Source organism: Macrobrachium rosenbergii, chromosome 55, assembly GCF_040412425.1.
Source record: "Macrobrachium rosenbergii isolate ZJJX-2024 chromosome 55, ASM4041242v1, whole genome shotgun sequence".
Lineage (NCBI taxonomy): Eukaryota > Metazoa > Arthropoda > Malacostraca > Decapoda > Palaemonidae > Macrobrachium > Macrobrachium rosenbergii.
This window is the reverse complement of record NC_089795.1, coordinates 34,427,250-34,449,631: the sequence shown is the minus strand read 5'-3', so window position 1 is coordinate 34,449,631 and position 22,382 is coordinate 34,427,250. Positions and strand designations below refer to the sequence as shown.

The following is a 22,382-nucleotide window of genomic DNA, read 5'->3' as shown; positions in this document are numbered from 1 at the left end:
AACCTTCCTTATCACATGTCCAAATCATCTCGATCTTTGAGTTCTAAGCTTCTCTCTGCCTCTTAATACAACATCTCTCCACAAATTCCCTATTTGTAATACAATCTTCGCCCATACATCACAGCAATCTGTAATTACACCTTTTCATATTCTCCTGCAATTTTTATGTCATTACCTATGTTCCTGCAGCATAGTGTAGTACAGGACTTACGTACCTATCGTAAGTCTTGACCTCTCTACTAATGGGTGACTTTTATTTACCAGTAGTCTACCTATCTCCCTCCATTTCATCCATGCTGCAGCTGCTCTCTCCCTCTTACTGGTCTCTCAACTCCTGCTTCGCAGTACAACGTGTCCCCAAGGTAACAGAAATGCTCTACCTATTCTAAGACCTGTCAATGTATCACAACAAGGTTCTCAACTGTCCTCTTGCTCATTTGTTCTTGTAGCGCATTTCGAGCATCGAAAATCTCTTACCCCATATCAACTTTGTAATCCTAACAATCCTTGTGGCACAATTTGTTAAATTCAGTACACAGTAGAGAGTTCACCTCTACACGTTTCCCACAACCACCACATGGCCACTTTCCAATTTGTACTTTTCCTTTGCTTCCTTTCTAATCACCATAAGCTTTGTTTTGCTAACGTTGATTTTCAGTTCTCTCCTCTCCATTCCACTCTGCAATTTTCTTCAGTTTTTCAAACATTCCATTACTTCTTCCACAGATTCTGCTGTTCAAGAAAACTGTAAGCTATAACTGACAAATATATTGGGTACCGCCTTGTGGACGATACGAAGGGCTCCAGAATTAAATTTTAATGTATGTATGTGTATATATGTGTATATATATATATATATATATATATATATATATATATATATATATATATATATATATATATATATATACTATACATACATACATGTGTGTGTTTGTAAAGCACAAAAGCTAGTTATTTCGTAAAGATTAAAAACAGTAATCGACAAATGAGAAGAGTCCGCTGATGGAACGAATAAGAGCCAATGGATATGCCTCAAAAAACACACACGGATGATATGGTCTGATATGGTAGCCTATACCGTATACCGTATATGACGAAATGACTAAATACTATTTCTGAACGAGGTGACAAACAGTAAGTGACCTCCGTAAGTTCTTTTATATCTCACTTCGGGATAAATCTACAAGCACGCAGTTCCGAGCCGTTTAATTTGGTAGTTATTCACGGTACGTACCGACTTTAAGTTTGAAATCATTAAGGTCAAAGTGGCAATAACATGTGAAAGTCGGATAATCCGGCTTCCATGCTTAACGGAAACTACAGGTTTTTATTGCACGTGTCAACATGACAATGACTTTTGCAATTGCGGCATTTCACGAAACGTTGTACCAAGCTTTTCTGCTTATTTTCTGTTAACTGTGGGCTTCCAAAAACTGTTATCGGATCTAATTACAGTGAACATACTAAAATTTTTTAAATTTTTGAGGACCCTAAATTGAGAACGCATAAAACTCTTCATACTTTACTAATAACTAATTAAATAACACATCAATATATATGTTTTTTTTTTTAAACATAATAAACCACCTTAATTCCTAACTATAGTTTAAATGCAACATTTACCATTTTTCGCGTAACCTAGTTTTGGTGAACAAAATGAAACTGGATAATTTCGTGAAACCTAATTATAAACATATTTTCCTAAAACATAATTAGAATGATTATAATGAAAAACATGACACTAATTATAGTAAAGTTGCCTTATTGAAATATCTCATATTTTCCTGGAACCTGATTACAGTCAACATAAATTTTCTTTACACTGAAGTCGAGTAAAAAAAAAGTCTAATCACGAAAGTAAAGGAATACACTTGTACTCGTCTTTCAAAACTGGCTGACAGGTTTTTACACACATTTAAGTTAACAAGATAGGAAAAAAAAATAAACTTAGCTATAATAAGGAACATTCTCACGAATGCTATACATATGAGGCAGTTATTACTCAAAAGCAACACAAAGACACTTATAGGAAAAAAAGTAGATGTACAGAAAAAAAAGTAGATGGACCCTCGGGAAAAGAAATTCTCTTGCCTTTAATGAACTGTGGCCACCCACAAAAGTAGAACCTCCAAAAGAAAAAGTTACCATGAGACATTTTCCCACTTTCGTACTTTCATCGGCTGCTAATGACTCCTCAGCATTAGAAAAAAAAAGTGCTTCTAGTGAGACAAAAGACCCATACAAATCATTCCATTTACTGAAAAAAAAATCCATAAAAAATCCCCTAACTGAAAAAAAACATAACAAATATTCCATTTACTGAAAGGTCCATAAAAGAATTTACCACCCTCGATGGAGCAATCCATAGAAATTACTCTCCTAATAGAAAAATCCATAAAAATTACTTTCCTCACTGTTACAATACAAAAAATACTTTCCTTACTGTTACAATAAAAAAAAATACTCTCCTAGCTGGAAAAAAACACGAAAACTATTCTTCTCAGTGAAAAAGTCATGATAAAACTATCATGATTTAAAAGTAAGTTTAACTCCAAAGATATTCTCTTTTTTTATTTTTCTCTCTATCCTTACACTTTTACAATTTCATATGAACAATGCACCTCATGTTATTCAAGTAAAGTTATCAACATTTCCCTGTATACAAATCCATCGCCACTATGGGAATATAACAATTTTCTCGTTTACCTTGCCGACTTGAAATAAATTTCTGGTTAGGATGAACGTCTACTTACAGTAATTATGGCAAACAGCAGTATGCAAATAATAAATAAGATGTCACAACGCCCTTCCTAAGAACCCTGACTAATTAGTTTATTGTCCTTCTACTATCACCCGAGTTGGAAAAGATGCACGATACAGAACTTGATATATGCTGACAAAATATCTTGAGATAGGCTTAGGAACGATGAACCCCACCAATCATTGACGTTTTTATGATATGCTCTTTGACCAATTGATGATTCCTGATACAAATCCACTATTCACCAGAATGCCCTAACAAATCGTTATCAACAACTTCCATGTTAATGGAACAACATAAACAAGTGCCTTTCATGGATTTATACTGACCGCAACATGGAATCACCAGTGTTATTCTCCCAATGATGGATGAGATGATGTAATATACAGACTGATTATATCTTGTCTAGGTAATTCTTTGGAGAGCATGGAATCTCCCTCCGAGAGCGATGGACGTAATAATGACATAATGCATAGACTGCTGTTATCTGATTTATGCACATTCTCCAGACAAGACAATGAAGCTGACGAAAGGACCTGACAACTTTCTCACAAGTCTTGGCAGAACTTTCCCTTTCACGGGCCGCTGAGCTTCCGCCCACCGCCGCAAGATGTCACTCTGGTTTTTTTGAGGAAAAAACAGTGGGCCCCCTACCTCCGTCCTTCACCCCCGGGCCAATGGCCCTAGAATTACCGCGACCACTTGTGGCGCGAGGAGGTAAAAACCACTAAAAGCTCCAGCTTCTAGATCATCTATAAAGGAAGAACAACTTGATGATGCGGCTTGTTACGAAACGTATACTGTTCACAATGCCAATTACCTTCCATAAACTTCAAAGGTGAAAGCACCTAAATTCGGTTTTATGTTGGTTATCTGAACTCTCTATGATGCTCAAGACTACAAGTAAATTAATCAAGATTTATCAACAGTAAAATTAAATGTACAAATAAAATAGCATTTAATCTAGATCAAGCCTCCTCAGAGAGAAATTTTATGTCAGGAATGCCTGCCAGTTCTTCTGACCTAAACACATACAATGTTTTATAGGATTAATCTGCATTCGGATTACTGACAATTCACTAAAAACTAATTTCACGTAAAGGTTAAAGAACCAAGGGATTCATAAAACAAATCACTCTTCTACACATTAGTTTTCATTGTGAAAGTCCCCAGCGGTTCAGATCAGCCCACCCAATTCCCCTTTTTTAACATTAGTACCTCTTCGCCTAACAAGAGCCCAATTAAAATAACAATGGAAAAGGCAGCTGGACTGAACTTTCCCTAACTTCAATAGCAAATCTTCGAGTTTTCGTAAAATGCCTTTCTACTACAGAAAAAAAGGGTCTCCTACCCCGCAGCAATCAAGACAATGTCTGAAAGATCACATAAAGACGGGAAGTTCACACAACTTCCTATGCCATGTATGATAAGACAATTGCTTTCACTCGCATCATACTAAAATTCACGGGGTTAGTCATAGAGAAAGGGGGAGAGATCCGAATGTCTATCTGACTTTCTGTATTCACGACTCTCTCTCTCTCTCTCTCTCTCCTTTCTTACGTATTTCCTCCCAGCTGTCACCTCCAATGAGGCCATATGCCGAGTGCGTCTCCTCCACTTTCTCCGTCAAAAGGAACATCTGTTAAATTTACTGACACTTCACTGGGGCTTCAAAGTGCGGAGAGAGCTTCCGAAAATCAAGGGAGATGTCTGCAGGAAAGGCAAGGCGGGTCTACTTTTTTTTTTTTTTTTTTTTACTTCTTTAGCGTTCCCGCGGCGTGCTTCTTTCTGATTTTCTTTAATCGCCTTTGTGAGGGCAAATTGCCTTTCAATTCTGCTTAATCATCTTCATAAATCAAATCACAATGTTATACAAATTACGCTGAAGGATTTCGAAATAAAAATTATACAAAACGAAGAATTTTAGAACCCTCTTAAATGCTACACCAACGTTTGGTTTCCAAATGTAATTCAAGAAAAGGATAAACTGGCAAACTCTTTGGAAAGTAAAAATCCTCTCACTAAATAGAAACTGTAAAAGTTATGCTTTAAAAAAAAAATAATAATAAACACCTGACTGAATATCATCTCCCTCCATCTATTTTCCACCCACAGGGCTTTTACTCTGTCCCAATAATTGGCAATATATGACAAGTGGGTTAGGATATGATATAAAAAAATATCAATAACTTCTTGAAGAAGAAACTTCTAATGTTACAGAAACTGCGTATGCAGTATGCAGTAAACAATCCATTTGGAAAAAATTTTTAAAACTATTACTCCTTCATTAAAAAGCTGTCAAACTTTAAGCATAAATTTGAAGAGTGGCCTGGGACAATGTAAAAGTAATTGTAGGCGCTTTCCTTTAACCTGGCACATCATACGAGAGACAGTATACGGAAATTTACAGCCTATGTACTTTATCTTCAAATCCTCTTATTGGACAGCTGAGGACTTAAACACCTTAATGAGTCACTATTTCAAAAACAGACAAAAGCAAAAATAGAAAAGTCTCAGTTTAAAGTAGTTCACCTTCAAGTCTTCAAATAACAGGGGAGCGGATTTACCATAACCTGAATCAACGCAACTTCTAAACCAAACTTACGTCACAAAATTGAAATCTCGTACTCGTGATAATCACCTGCCGATCACGAGTTAATAAAAATACTTTTGACATCGTGAATAATCCTCGCGTATAACAAATACCTAGATAAAGCAAAAAATATTTGAGAGCATATTGAAGAGGTCTGCTTACTTGATGGGTAAACATGAGACATATGAAACAATTTCATCTACAGGTCTAATATCTGTAACAAAGACCACGGCTACCATAAGGGTATTTTCTATATAGCCTAACCACAGCGGCTGTACAGGTATCTATGACAATACAACCACATGATCTACACGATTATTGGCAACAGTATAGCCACAGCGACCATACGCATACTTGTAAATATATGTGAATATGTGTGACGATCAGAAGCGGTTAATGGAAAGCAAAAGTTCAAAAACCAACTAGGCCTATATCATTTCTTCATTACCATCGCAAGCAATCCTATCACTCCAACTTACCTTCAGTTTAAAAAATAATAAGTCAACCAGCAAGAACAAAAACTTTATTCTATATATATATATATGTACATACATACATACATACATACATACATACATACATATATATATATAATATATATATACATATATATATATACATATATACAGATATAAATGTATACATACAGAGAATTATATGTGTGCGTATATATTATATATGTATACATATAAGCACAGATGAATATAACCAACAATTTCTATTGTAAATGCGGAGCAATAACATTGCTCGTCATCTGTTGAATGATACCATAAACGACGTTCATGCAAAGGATCTTTCAAAGACATCACCGGTCGGGAGACAGTGCTACAAGTTGTGCAAGTTTCTATTAAATGCCTACACAGAACATCAAATAATAATAATAATAATAATAATAATAATAATAATAATAATAATAATAATAATAATAATAATAATAATAATAATAATAATAATGACGATGGCGTTACTAATGTATTTTCTCTATGCTAAGCGCATTATCTTTTTTCATACTTTAAAAAAAAATTACTATAACTTCAACTTCGAAGTAACAATGACTGATCCCACTCATCTTTCCATTTAATACAACGCTAATGATGACGATGTTGTAAACACAAGAACAAACTTTCATGTCCAGAACACACAAACAATAAACGTGTTTGAATCAAAGATGAAAAGGAAACTGTGTCTGCACAAACAAACGTAAATGAAAATGACGAAGTCATAGCCAATGATACACAAATAAGAAAATTAGGGTGAACAATAAGCGAATTAAATAGCGCTTCAGTGTTGAGTAATGAAGTTTTTCAGGCGTTTATAGCCACTGAAATGCCCAGGGTATGTTAATAGAGCTACTGTGGAAGGAGGTGTCGTAAACTTTTAGAGTGAAAATTAGCGTAAGTTTGCACGCATACAGTAAGACCAAAACCGATGAGTGCAAATCTTGTCACATCATCAATAAACATGCGACGACAAACATACGAAAAGAGAACAATGTAACGCGCCAACTATAACGTGTGTGTGTGTGTGTCTGTCTGTCCATCTGAGGAGAGTCAGGTGTCGCCATTCAAAAAGCGTCCGTGCGTAAGTCATCAAAGGACCTCATACTTGCTCCCTAAGCATGGATAATCGAGAGAGGTCGAAGGTCAAGTACGTGAGGTCGATCTGAACAAAAGAACTGCACCGTCACAAAATGCTCGACTGATGAGAAAGAAGTCGGGGGCTTAATTTGATGAGGAAGAATGGTGGGATTTAATTTAAAGACGGAGGAAATGGGTGAAATCATCAACAAAGACTGCGCGATACGCACTTTGGTCTCCAAACAAGAGCGTCTGGAGTTTCACTCTGCACAAGCAAATGATAAGTTACAGTAACTTATCTCCCGCAACGACCACGCCCCCCCCCCGCCCCAACATCCTACCTTTCTCTGCCTGTCATTCTGCGTCTCTGTCTCTCGAAGCTTTCCCCTAAAGCTAAGGCGTTTAAACAATCCCTCGACAGCGTATTTCCTGGTACGTGGATTCGCATTTATCGTCATTAAAAATGGGTTTTTTTACTTACGCCTTTGATAAATGCTAAACTAGAACACTGCAACAACTTTACACCTTTATTTAAAGAAATATCAGCACTAAATAACACCTTTCAATTATCTGAATATCTTAATGGTCTCGAATGACAGACGTGAAGCCTTTGCAATTATTTTGTGAAAACAGTCATTATTTATTGTTTCAAATGGACTAAAAGCCAACATAGTACAGTATAAGCATTATTTTTATTCACCTTTAAAAGAAATGAAACAATGAACTACGCACAAATCCTCATTACTTATAATTTTTTCGCTGAGAGTTAAGCATATCGCATTTGCCTTATTAATGAATAATGAAAAAGTACCTTTTGACCATGTGCTGTAGACAACAACAAAACACGAAGCAGAATGCAACGAAAAAAAAGACACGAACTAGGAAGAAAAATAAATATAAAACAAGAGAGCTTAAGATAATTTCGGGGGTGAAAGGATTTTTATTCTCTGAAGAGGCAGCAACAACCTTGCATCCACATCATACGGTCAACAATGCTGGGAAGTGAGAGGTGGAAATTGCGATCATGCTGAAGAGTGGCAGCGGATCGCTATTAGAAAGTGCGATATTAATTGGAGAAGGTGTAACTGTTATTGTTTGCGATTCTGGAAAGTGAATGTGACACAGAGAAACAAGTGCTTCGCCCTGGCGTATAGGAATGGAAGACGGCGTCGATGCCAAATGAAACTATCGAAGCGTAAAGTGAAGGTGATAGTCTGAAGATTGCGGAGTCCAAAATGTAGGAAAGTCAAAATACCTTTATATACATTTTTATATATATATGTATATATATATATATATATATATATATATATATATATATATATATATATATATATATATGTGTGTGTGTGTGTGTGTGTGTGTGTGTGTATAACACCGTGTCGTGCTTTCAGTCATCATATAGAAGGATCCACAGTAATACTCTTGTTTAACGAGACGAAATGTATTTGCAGAAATATTTACAAAGCTTTAAGCTTTCGTCCATCCTTCAGGGGACTTGACCAAGTCCACAGAAAGCTTTGTAAATATTTCTGCAAATACATTTCGTCTTGCTAGACAAGTGTGTCACTGTGGATCCTTCTATTGATATATAATAAATAAATAAATATATACATATACAGTATATATATATATATATATATATATATATATATATATATATATATTATTACTAAAAGGGACTATTCAAAACTGATGGTGTCTAATGTTTGTCCAAGAAAGCTTGTAACTTTTTCTGAATAAAAACTCCATTAGATACCATCCAGTTTGAATGAGGTCCTTTTTAGTAATTCTACTAATGCACAGAACAATTGTGTATGTGATTAAGTTAATATATATATATATATATATATATATATATATATATATATATATATATATATATATATATATATATATATATCATGATTATCTTTGTCGACTTGTACATTCAGATTTAATAATATCCCAGTTCCACAATTAACTAAATCCTATAACGTCCCATTCCACAACTAACTAAATACCAGTTACTACAATTCTCCTTTGAAGAAAAGACGCCTTTATTAAAAATAATTAGTTCCGATTAATATCGTCATCCGCAATTTTTCTGCTGTTACCTTGGGCAGGCAGTAAGTCTCATAAAATTCGGTTACTCTCTCTTAATTTGTGTTAGGTGAAAATTTCTTACTTGCCCCTTGTTTATTCGATTCTCGGGCTCCTCCCTCAAATTTGACACTCAGAAGGGCAACATCACCTTCAAGAAACCAGTCATGTGAGTTTATTCTCCAGTCACTAAACAGGAAAGTTTTCATATCTTTTTTTAACAGTCTTGGTAAGATTTTTCAAAGGCTCTTAACAGTATCACTCCTAAATCTTATACCGAATTGCATAAATTAGTTACAATACCTCGGAAGCTGAGGGGCGACAAATCCTCTAGATTCATAAGACCACTTTTTCCTACAATCAAACATTCAGTCCGATCTTATTCAACTTCAAGGGTTTCATTTCCATCCCTTTAATAACTGTAAAATCATAATTATGTGCACTCAATCGGAATCAGTGTACAGAGTCAACTCTGTTGCTAATCCTATGAATCTCTCGCTCTAATGTTTTGTATCTCAATGTTTCCCGCCCAACCAAAGAAATTTCACACAATTTACACATATTTAACCGTATTTACAATCCCTTGTTCTGTGATTCGCGGCAAATTTCCCTCAGCAGAGATCATCATTCTGCTCTTTAAACACTTGTTCTTGAAGAGAGCATAAAAGAAAAAAGAACTCTACTAATTTATACACCTTTAAAGAACCAATTTATGCATATCCAGGGATTTGATACTATTTTTACTTTGATTAGGATCAATAAAGAAAAAATATGGTCTAATTCATACCCAAATGGATATTCACTATACTAATGAAACAGAGACAAGAATTACGCTCAAACCTGGTTTAAAAGCTGTGCTTGAGAGAGAGAGAGAGAGAGAGAGAGAGAGAGAGAGAGAGAGAGAGAGAGAGAGAGAGAGAGAGAGATTGCTTCCAAATTAGCTGTTAGAAAGACTCTCGGGCTTCTATACATATTCAGCACAATCTGTCTGAATACAGAAACTAAATGGCTTGGAACATATCAATAAATAGCATAAAACGTACTTGAAAGAAAAAGGGACTACCATAGCTATTCCTTTTGTGCCAGAGCATGTGAAAATGCGCTTTCAGTCTTCTTGCTAAATTCGTGTATATTACATGACGAAAATGTAAATTAATTAATTACCTACAGAAATAAACGTGCACAAACTTTGTTTGTACTTACTTCATCAATAATCTCTGACAGCTGACTACATCTGTAACTCTGATTACGAAATGCAGGAAGCACTCTTTCCTTGGGAGAATGGGTGGGGAACACGGCAACTTTAGTAGTTGAAACATCTTGGTCTTGAAATGTTACTCGCAGATACTTCAACTAGCATCTTTATTTGTCAGCAAATTAAACGATTTCGATCTTCCATGACGATGGCTGCATTTCATACGGATTACTGCACACCTACAAGCAAGGTCTAGAGGGTCTTTCCGCGAGATCACCATTATACAAACGTGTCACCAAACAAACGTTCACTACCTATGAAATCTCAAGCCAAAGTGAGACTTGCTTGACACAGCCCCAAAACACGTTGGAGTGGACCTACAGTACTACGGCCTTAGTGCGAGTTTTCGCACAACTATCCAGTAGCCATTCAGTTAAAACTACCCACATAAGACATTTAGTCTTCAGGCCATCACAACTTTACGCCAGCTGACAGTATTTGCGTCGACGCGTGGACAATAAAAAAATAATGAGAATAAATAAAAAAGTGGGATTCCCAAAAAATTGTAAAATCCGTGCTAAAGTGTATTGCCCTATTTACCAAATTTACGAAACAATTTTTTGTCAGTGAAACAAAAATACGAATTTCTGATTATTTAAATAAGTTACTTTCCCAAGTTTGCTACTAAAGTGACTTTTGACGTGATAAAATAGGTATCACGTTGGTGGACCACACACTTCGAAAAACTGGAGGGTTCCAGCTTTAGAAAGTCATTACCATAAAACAGCTTCAAAATACCTGCATCATTCTAATATTAGGTAATTTTCTAAAATTACACTCCCAATTGTTATACACATTATGTCTTAATACCAAGACTGGAATTGTGATTAGCTACTCAAGTTTTAATTCATTCTTCCCCAAAATGGTTTTGTTACCACGCGCTCGCGTATAAACTGACACACGCACGCACATGCGCGCGCACACACTAGATGTGTGTGATAGCAAATAGGCAAAGCTAACTGGGGGCAAGTGTGAAACGTTTTAGCGTATGTTTGCTCAATCTTGTGGAAGTGACACATTTATGACGGAACTAAAATGGGAATGTTACAGTACAATGGAGAAAATCTGACTGAATGGCTGACCAGGGTTTATAAGGAACGTCTGGATGAGAGAAAGATTCCAAAGGAAAGGTTGAAAAGACTAAATATTACTTTGCAAAGAGAGGTAAAGGGGGTGCATCAGAATATAGCAGAAAAGGGGCGTGCAAGATAAGTGAATGGTGTATTATGTGCACGGAGGTTTGATGGGCCCTAATGAGCCTTCATTGTAGTCGAGTGAAGCGGCTAATGTTGTTGACGTTTTCACCTAACATTTGGGCGTTAAAAGTATGAATGCGGCAGTGACTACTGTGTTGCTGTTTTTCTGGAGCTCCACCACGTTAGGCTTAATCTTCGATAAAGATAAAGAGAGTTGAAGCTACGCATGCCATTACAAACAAGGTTGATGAAAATACCTACATTTATTTCAATGCGTAATGATAATTCCAAATTGTAGTTTGTGTATTTGCTTTTGCCAGAATGACATACTTGGATTGGAATATAAAATTAGGCCAAAGACCACGGGGTGGGATCTATGAGGGCATACAGCGCTGAAAATAATGTTAAAAGTAATTGTTAGAAGAGGGATGAAAGTAAGATGTTGGATGGAAAGAGAATTTGAACGGAGGTATAATAAACGGAATGAAAGGGGTTGCAGCTGGGGGCCAAAGGGACTATGCAAAGAAACTCCAGTAATGCCGATAGTACACCGTGTGAGTTGCACTGACGGCACTAACACCCTACAAGGCCAGAATGACATAAAAAGGTCAATAAATATTAAATTTACGACATCACAACCGGAGAAATTTACAAAAAGGATTACGCGACATAACAGGCAGTTTTCATTATTCATCAAGTAAGTTTTCAAAACTTGGAACAATTACGGAAAGATTAGAGGTGTTCGAACGCTGTACCATGAGAGAGAGAGAGAGAGAGAGAGAGAGAGAGAGAGAGAGAGAGAGAGAGAGAGAGAGAGAGAGAGTTATCATCAAGGAAGAAATAAAAAATATATCTTTTATGTATATGTATACATATATATATATATACATATATATATCTAAATATGTATATATATAATTTCTCAAGGGCTTGATTAAATAATTATAATTTTTTTTATATTTTCATATACTTCTCCGACTGCTCTTCCTGCCTGTAAAACCGCCGATTTCAGTTCATAATAATAAGTCTTAAAAAGCTACTAGTAACTTGTATAGAATACAATTCTTATGGCTATGGTGACACAAAAATAACATTCAAGTGTCACAATTATCAGTCAAAGCTAATAACAACATTAACACATACTTTCACCTAATCAACCTAATTATGGTAGATAAAGGTTGTACGAAGGCACTAAGATAAATGTAATTTATCAATTAACGATGCTTATACAAGATTCACTATCTCGGAATATTTCCTGGCTTTACAAAGCGGGTGTTGGAAACTTACTCGGGTCACGACCCTTGTTCAATTAAGCGTCGTATACACACACACACACACACACACACACATGCACGCACGCACACACACATTCACACACACACACACAAAGAAAAAAAATCTAGCAAGGTGAACAAACCTGTCAAAAAAGTATTCTTCCGATGAGAAAAGAGAGTCTGCGAGAAGTAACGAATGAAAATACTCAAGGCAAAACCTTGACCTCGAAAGAAATATCTTCTACATATGAGTCAATAAATAATCTCCAAAAACAGGTCACTCAAGTTTGATCTAAGAATGACTGTGTTTGCCTGGCTAAGGTTTCTCTTGGAGGGAAGAGGCAAGGTGACAAACGGAAATTCTTGAAATCTTATGGAATGCAATTTACGACTAGCCGGTTGTAATTTTTTTTTTTTTTTTAAATCCGAGACTTCAATTTATCATAATTTAGCGTAGTTAACCTCGTACTTTCTACTGGAATATTTTGATGACGCTCTAAAGGACAAACAACAACAAAGAGTGAAATACACAAGACGAAATGACATAAAAAAGAAGGGGTGGGGGACGGGGAGCGGGTGGAAAGCAGACTTTCACTCCCCCATGACGATAATTGTATATGTAGCGCTATCATAACAGATCGTTGTTTCGTTTTACCGTCTCCAAGGACGCAATATCACCAGAAAATACGGACGGAAAGAAAAGTCGGGTTTGGAGAATTCAAAGGAAAAAACGGATAATTCACCTTAATGGCAGGAGCGAGGAAGCAGAAGGATCTTTATGAATGTAATGCAGGGTTATCCACCTCATCCATGACAATGTGTATCTTGTACGGACACACACATACATAGAAACATACAATTTTCCCTTGTACAAGAGTGCATACACAAGTATGTATGTATGTATGTATATATATGTACATACATGCATATATATATATATATTATATATACATATATTTGTGTATACATACACACACAATAGTGTATAAATATAATGTATGTATATATACATATATACTTACACACATATATATGTATATGTAGACACACACATTATATCTTCTTCCTCTTTTAACGTGCTTTTTTCCCATTTGTATGAGGTAAGCACGATGCCTTCTTTTGAAGGACTTTGATTTGGCTTTGGGGTAGACTTTGTAGATTTGATCGGCTGCCCTGCCTGTCATCGCTTAGACCCCAGTAGCGCATGTACGTGTATTGTACCAGTCACCAGCACCCTTTCTCCCAGCAGCAAGGAGACGTTGCGCGGTTAGGTCGACAGTTGAGACGTGTGAGGTGTCTGTTATGTTTTTAGAAGATGTTGGAGTGGCTTTGCTTGTGTGTGTATTATTCTGTAACACCCATTTGCTTTTAAGCAAACCTATCTGTTGATTACATACATAACCCCGGAGTGTCTACACGGATAGCAAAGTGTCCGCCTCTCTAACTGGTCGGTTGTGGATTTGAACCCTCGCCACAGACCTCTAAGAAGTCCGAGGCTGCTGCTCTAACCGACTTGGCCATCGAGGCTCACACACACACATTATATATATATATATATATATATATATATATATATATATATATATATATATATATATATATATATATATATATATATATACACAGTATATATATATACATACATACATACATATGTGCAATTCGACCCTCGAGTCTTCCCTGTACTTTGATCTTCCAAGAAGTTCCGCATATCTCCAGCCTCGTCTTAATAATTCTCATTCAAGGAGGTCTGGGTCTTCCAATTTGTCTATTGCCCCCATGAACCCGGCTGATAGTGTCAAGTGCTATTCTCCCACTAGTTTTGCGAAGGACATGTCCAAGCCATCTCCATCTCTCCTTCATAATTAACGCATTTAAGTATGGAACACGATCATTTCCCTTGCGTAACCAGGATTCTTAAAATTCTATACTGAAGTCATGATAAAAATCTTTTATATTTTCATGGTCATGCCATGATTCATGTCCGTAAGCAACAGACATTGTACCATATTTATGTACACTCTTACTTCCGTGTGTAATTTAGTCTGTTTCATTACCAAATCTCACTTACCTGGCACATTGTTTTACCTGCTTTTTTAGTTTTCCACTAAAGTCCATCTCAACAGAACCTGTAAAATTCCATGAGATGGGCAACAGCAAAATGAAAACAGGTACATATATTATATATTATATACATATAAATATATATTATATATATATATATATATATATATATATATATATATATATATATATATATATATATATATACATACATACATACATATATATATTATATATTATATACATATAAATATATAATATATATATACATATATATATATATATATATATATATATATATATATATATATATATATATAATATGTGTGTGTATGTGGGGGTGAGAGAGTGTATGTGCTTTTATGTTTACATTCATATTTATTATGAACTCTCACCTTAAAGGGTAGAAACTGATGGGCCAAAAACTTTTAGCCTTACGATTGTCATCATTTTTGTGGGACAAGGTTGCCCTCTTTAACTTAAGTTACGACAACCACAGTCGTCTAACTAGCAGGCAACTAGATTTACTGCTTACATCAGCAGAGGCAAAATGTGTTGTTATGTAGTTTATCCATAAATATATATAATTATATACGTGTATGTATGTATATATATATATATATATATATATATATATATATATATATATATATATATATATATATGATTATAATCACTTTAACACGTGTCTCGTTTATCACACATCGCCACAGGTGAAAAAATGACACTGGGTGTAGGTCCTGACCGGTATCAAGCTTTATTTCCAAGCCATTGACGAAGGGCTGATACATAGTGGAAATCACAATATATATACTACAGAGACAGAACGAACGAACAAAGACAACCATTTGAGACTATGAACCACCCTTAACAGGTGCCAGAGGGGAGTGGTGGCTAAACTCATTAGTACTAGTGGTAAAAAATCACAATATATATTCAAAGGGCAGTGTACATATATATATATATATATATATATATATATATATATATATATATATATATATATATATATATATATATATATATATATATATACATATATACATACATTACACACACATACACATATGTATGTGTGTATATATATATATACATACATATATATATATATATATATATATAATACACAATATATGAATAGAAATATATATATATATATATATATATATAGGCTATATTATATTAACTTTATCACTTACATTACATAATTGTTCTGTACATTAATACAACCACTAACAGGACTTCATTAAAACTGGGTGGTACCTAGCGGATATATTTATTCAAGAAAAGTTACAAGCTTTCTAGGACTAACAGTCCTCATTGTCAAGTATCCGTAGAATGGCCGGACGCAAATTCCTGAGATGTATACTAGTACTGCACCAGCCCCGGTTTCTTTGCAATGCCCCTAGCTTTGGTGAGATAAGATTACATTTGAGTGTCTAGAAAATTTTGAACGTGGGAAACATAATGGGATTATTTTCAAGAAAATTCTATGGTTAGTTTTTAAGATATGACGTTCCGCTTTTTTCAGGGAAAGGTCTTGGCGCTCGGTTACAACTCGGGATAATGCCGGCCAGACACGCAATCCAGCTGTATTTATATGTGTGGGGGAACGGATTAAAGCCCTTGTTTGTCCAATCCCGTACGCTGGCTTCTTTAATATGGAATGGTATACATACACTGTATGGGTGCTGTGTGAACCACAGCAAATGAAAACGCGCGGAGCAATTCAGATTAAGGCGCCCTAATTGCCGAGTGAATTGCACGGTGCAGCGAGTAGGTTTTAAAGGGAGAAACCGTGTTTCCAATTTCTCTCCTCCATGGTCAGATAAACGTCGCCGAGTCATTCCGCGTTGAAGCGGAGCTCAATTGGCGTGGGTGAGACAATGGGTGCTTCTGAATGCCGCCTTCCTCGTTCGGGTCTAACTATGGGAATCTGAAGTGAAAACTCACAGGCCAAGTTTGGAAAATATACGGAGAGAGAGCGACAGAATTCTTCTCTAGCAACTGTGTGACTGGAGGTTCAATTGACAAAAACAAACCTTCACGGACGGTTCACGGACGATACGAAAAGAGGTACAGCTACTGGAGAATTCACGAATGCCCTTAAAATTTTTGTCTGTTAACACTAAATCCCATCTGCAATTATGAATGCAATACCAGTGGGTGGGGATTTCGCCAAGTAGCGCAAAATTTCTGATCTCATCACCAAACTCCTTTAACAACGATAGGAAGGAAATTAGCATTGTCGAAGTATTCTCCAAAATACATTAATTTCTTATCTGTTAACACCAAACCCCTTTGTAAACGGTAGGAGTCGAGGAACAACTCCTCCCATCTTTGTTATTACTAAATATTACAAGGCGGAATTCTGATGTCTAATATCACCAAAACTCCCTTAATAACTATACAATTAAAAGTAAAGTTAACGGAAATTCGCCATGGTCAAATTTTTAAGTGTTGTTGAAAATTGCAAGGTTATCACATTTTACCTTCTTTTTACGTTTAACTTTCCTTTATTCAACTGATTCTGCTGATTATTACAGAATTACACATGCAATGTGGAGAGGGTACCGCAGACACTTGACAAAGTTAAGTTAAGTCTACCTTAGTTTTACCAGACCACTGAGCTGATATAACAGCTCTCCTAGGGCTGGCCCGAAGGATTGACTTATTTTACGTGGCTAAGAACCAACTGGTTACTTAGCAACGGGACCTGGCAGCTTATTGTGGAATCCGAACTGACATTATAGCGAGAAATGAATTTTATCACCAGAAATTAATTAACTCTTCATCACAGTCCGGGGAAGCTCCGGCTAATCGACAGTCCGAAGCTCAACGACTTCCAAACGAAGGGCTAGACAGAAAAATAAATAAATCAAATATTCGAACTTGTTTAAATATCTTTCTTATTACAACTGGAAGAAAGCCAATAAAATCAATCTTTTATTTCCTCTAAAAACCTTTACAAAAGTAATCAAAAACAGTTCAGCCACTAAATCAAATTAAGAAGAAAAAGAAAAAGAAAAGCAAAAATGTGGGATAAAGTTGAAGTTGGTAAGGCGACCCTATTATTAAGAGGAAATTTCACTAGACATTTTTAATTTCTATGAGAGAAAACATTAGCAAAACTACATGATTTCTTGAGTGAAAGGAATAAATGAGACAAACCAGGATCTAGCGGGACCAAATAGGATGGATGACCTTCACAATAAAATTTAACAGTGATCATAACAAAAGTATAGCCTAGCCTAACTGACACGTATCTGCGTATCCGAATATAACTAAAAAAGCAAAACCATTTATTATCAATAAAGTATTAAGCGACGTCCTGAAATGAAAGTGAAAACATCGTGTCCATGCATTGGTCTGTCTGCATCAAGAATGATAAGACAATGAAACAGTTAATGATAGGCAGAAGACATAAATACCATTTACATACTGACAAAGTTCTAGCTTTGCTTTTAAGCCTATTTCTCCCACTGAATTAAATGACAAATGATATGTTAACTTCATAAAGAATTATAGTATGGCTCCTTTTCCTGTCCAAAAAGAAAAAGACCTTTTCTAACAGTAGAAATGCCAGCATAAAAGTTGGCCATCCCGCTGATCTTTGCTATTAAAAAAAATAAAGAGGTATGTTTATTTTGAAATCATATCAGGGTAACTGGTGATATAATAAATTCTAATTCTTTTGCAGTCGAGATCCCTTCAGACCATCCCCTCCTGAGGAACAAGCGAGCCCTGCGCCTGAACGTCCCCTGCATAGCAAATGGAGAGTTCTACAGGAACCCCAACGCCAATCCTGAGAAGGCATGGAGTCTCGGAGAATGCTCCAAGTATTATCTTTGCTTAGGTAAGTCATTTTCTCTCATTTTTTCAATGAAGCTGACGTACACGGATCTTACCAGCAATATCTATCACCATTTTCAATGACCTGATTCTTTTGCTGCACTCTTGAGAACTATTTTACAGAGCAAAAATTAATAACCAGTTTTGTATGCGTAACCATTTTGCTACGATTGCAGAACATTGCTTTGCAAAGAGATACATATATCCGTCAAGGTTCTATGAGAATTAAGAAAGGTCCACTCAACAGTCAATGATAACACTGGAAAATCTGGTTTTACATTCCATACAATCCTATAATGGTATATTTCATACAGGCCTAAAATTTCAAGCACAAATATCCAGAAAGTTACCTAAATGAGTCAGGGTATACAGATACAATGAGTCAAGGTAAACTAGATACAATTTAGTCACTTTTTAATTCAACCATGTGATGATAACGGTTATTTTCATGAGAAAGATTTTGCATTGAAGATATGCAAGCCTAACCATATGTTACTGTTTGGCAAAGTATTATCGAGCACCAGCTTTTAGGAAAATGGTGTTGCTACGTTACGTGTGAAATATAAAAAAATGCATAAATCTTGACAGCTGCCAACACAGAACAGATAATCAGGTATTAATTACACCAAATACTTAGTGAATATCAAATATCAATAGTTTTTCGGCGAAGGAAACAACGAAGTGAACACGACAACTTGCTAGGACATCATTCTTGACGATGAAACAAATTTTAGGGATATGCAACTTGTTCTTGCCCGATTCTAACGCCACACCCTTTATAAGAAACCGTCTTGCTTAAAGCCTCAAAGAAGCCCACAGGAACTGGTGCATTATGGATGCACAACTGAGCACGTACGTGTATATCATCGCTATTACAAAAAAATAAATAAGGAATCGTGTAATCATTTCTCATTTAAATCGACTGCCGTTCACTCCATTTTAGTTTTCCCTTGACAGAATTCTCCATCTCAACTCTTACCTATCCTTGTCCAAATACTCTGTCAGCCACTAAATTTGTACATGACAAGATAAATGCATGTCCATTTTTCACACAAAAAAAATTGATGAAATCATAGCTACACTCGAACTTTAGTTTTTCGTTTTGTGACTTTCTCTGCAAACACATCCGTGGTCGCTAATCATCTCAACTTCACATACCTCACATACAAGTACGCTATTCTTTTAAGCAAAAAGACGCTTCACCTAAAGTTAACTGGCTCAAAGTAGAAAATTAATACTTGTTACTTTCTTCAAACTAATTCTGCAGATTAAGAAATCAAATCTGTACAAGCTACGTTTCCACAATAATAAATCAAGTCTCTAAAAGCTACGTGCTCACATTAAGAAATTAAACAGAGAAAGATAAATCTTCACATCAAGAAGTTGAATCTGTAATAAAAGCTACGCCTTCACATTAAAAAACTGAATCTGTAAAACCTACGTCTTCAAAATAAGAAATTGAATCTGCACGAGCTATGTCTTCATAATCAAAAAATTAAATCTGTATAAGCTGCACCTTCACATTAAGAAATGAACTTGTAGAGGCTACTTCTTCCCAGTATTGCTCTGTCGACTTATCAGCGTTTTGACACCATTACATATAGTGCCATATATTTTTAGACGTACTTGCACGTTTCATGTGTTAGGTACCCCAATCTCACTTGCTGTCGAGAAAAAATCCAAGTCCTTTGCACTTGTAATTTGTATCCAAATTTCTTCCTAACCCAAAAAGAAATATCAAAATGCGCTAATGGCACTTTTCATGAAGCTTCAGAACTGACCGTCTTCCAACAGAAATATCATGAGTATCTTCATGGTTTTTCTAAAGATCTTCTCTCTCCATTTCAGATGGAGAGGTTTACGAATTCAAGTGTTCAGTTGGACTTCTTTTCGACATAAATCGGCAGATATGCGACTTCAAATCCAAAGTGTTTAACTGTGATACTCACATCCGTAAGTTTTCTCCCCATTTGGTTTCTCAGTTACCAGTGCATGATAGTGTCTTGAGAATATTCCATTAGGGTATCTACATAACTTCTTTAAAAAAATTTCTCAGCTCTTGATGTTACTGGCTATTTAATTAGATCAAAGTAAATAGTAAGTAATAAAGAATGGTGGGAACATTACATTTTTGCTTCGGTAACCAGTCTAGAATGTAGGATTTATAATCTATATCACGCTTATCAGTCAACAGCTACTTAATCTGTTTATATCTGAATTAGTACTCAATGCGCATCTCAGTTTAATGAAAATAATTTTCATGTTCTTGCTTAATAATAAACTAATATCTTGATCTATGCTAACACTCAAAAAGAAATATCGTCTCAGGTACGGATGAAACATTTATTCTAATTACAACTTTCTTTACCTTTTCCATCGTGACGGATTTACACGTTCGCTCAAAAATGACAGTTCCCCAGATATCGACATCAATTTATTTTCCTCTTGGTAATTCTTGAGTTTTTAAACGTATATTTGCCAAGCTCTTGTTTAATATATTCCCAAAAAGGATATTTTCTGGAGCCAGCCTCTTAAAAGGAAAAGCCAACAGCCGCTGAGAATCCATCAGTATGTTTACTACATATAATAAAAGCAGTTCCTAAATAGAAATAAAAAAAATAAACATAAAATCTGTAATCCAATTCACTATCAATAACTAGCATAACATTATTGCATGTTTTTCTCCGAGGCATTGCTAAAATGCTTATAAATTTGTCAGTTATGATCACTTCAATGAATTTAACTTTACTCAACTATTGCAATCCCAATAATATATAAACTAATGATTTTAAAGACCTGAATTAACTTTTGTTTCTACCATACAGAGCTGACAACTCCAAAACCCCTTTTGGCTACAGACGAACCTATTTGTGGTTTCGGTGAATACGCATGCGCAGATAAAACTTGCCTGCCGTCTGAACTGTTTTGCGATGGTCAAGAAGATTGTCTGGATGGCTCTGATGAAGGATGGTGCGGTGCGTATCGATAAAATCTCTCCTTAGACAGTTGTAGATTATATGGCACCTCAAATTCCAAAGGAACTCAAACCCCCAAACAAAATATATGCCGTTTTTAATGTCTTTTAAAACCTTTTACTTATAGATGCTGAGCATGACCCCAATGCTGCCGAAAGATGCGACTACAAGAACTGCACTCTTCCATGGTGCTTCTGCTCTCGGGATGGGACTCTGATTCCTGGTAACATGGAGCCTCAACAAGTAATAAAAAAAATCGTTCACCAAGTTACCTTTCTTTGATAGCTAGAGATTTAAATGGGATTTTTTCAGGAGGCTGTTTTAAAGTAATCACCACATTTTCTTGATAAGTAGAAAAAACCTTACATGGGACTCTGATCCCTGGTAACATGGAGCCTCAACAAGTAATAAAAAAAATCGTTCACCAAGCTACCTTTCTTTGATAGCTACAGATTTAAATGGGATTTTTTCAAAAGGTTGTTTTAAAATACTCACCACATTTTCTTGATAAGTAGAAAAATCTTACATGGGGGTACGGTACGAGTCTGACCTCTAAAACTGACTGTTTTATGGACTTTTTATCCCTGCTCAATTTTGGCACTGAAAAATTTATTCTAATGGCAATCATTTCGATTTGGAAAGTCGGACTGAGAAGTGGTTGTCATCGTGTGTGAATGGATGTTAAGTTCTAGAAGCTAATCCCATTGCTATTTCTTTTAAAATACGGACATCGTGTCATACATCATCGAA

At 35.6% G+C, this 22,382-nt stretch overlaps 1 protein-coding gene across 1 annotated transcript in view; it reads left to right on the top strand.

Annotated features, from left to right (window-relative positions):
• The window catches only part of ChLD3 (Chitin and LDLR binding deacetylase 3), a 39,203-nt gene that overhangs the window by 11,610 nt on the left and 5,211 nt on the right, over positions 1–22,382 (top strand). The window contains exons 2-5 of the mRNA XM_067099859.1: positions 18,506–18,661; positions 20,506–20,610; positions 21,483–21,632; positions 21,760–21,875. Of these exons, the coding sequence (XP_066955960.1) occupies positions 18,506–18,661; positions 20,506–20,610; positions 21,483–21,632; positions 21,760–21,875 (527 nt within the window). The remainder of the gene's footprint in view (positions 1–18,505; positions 18,662–20,505; positions 20,611–21,482; positions 21,633–21,759; positions 21,876–22,382) is intronic.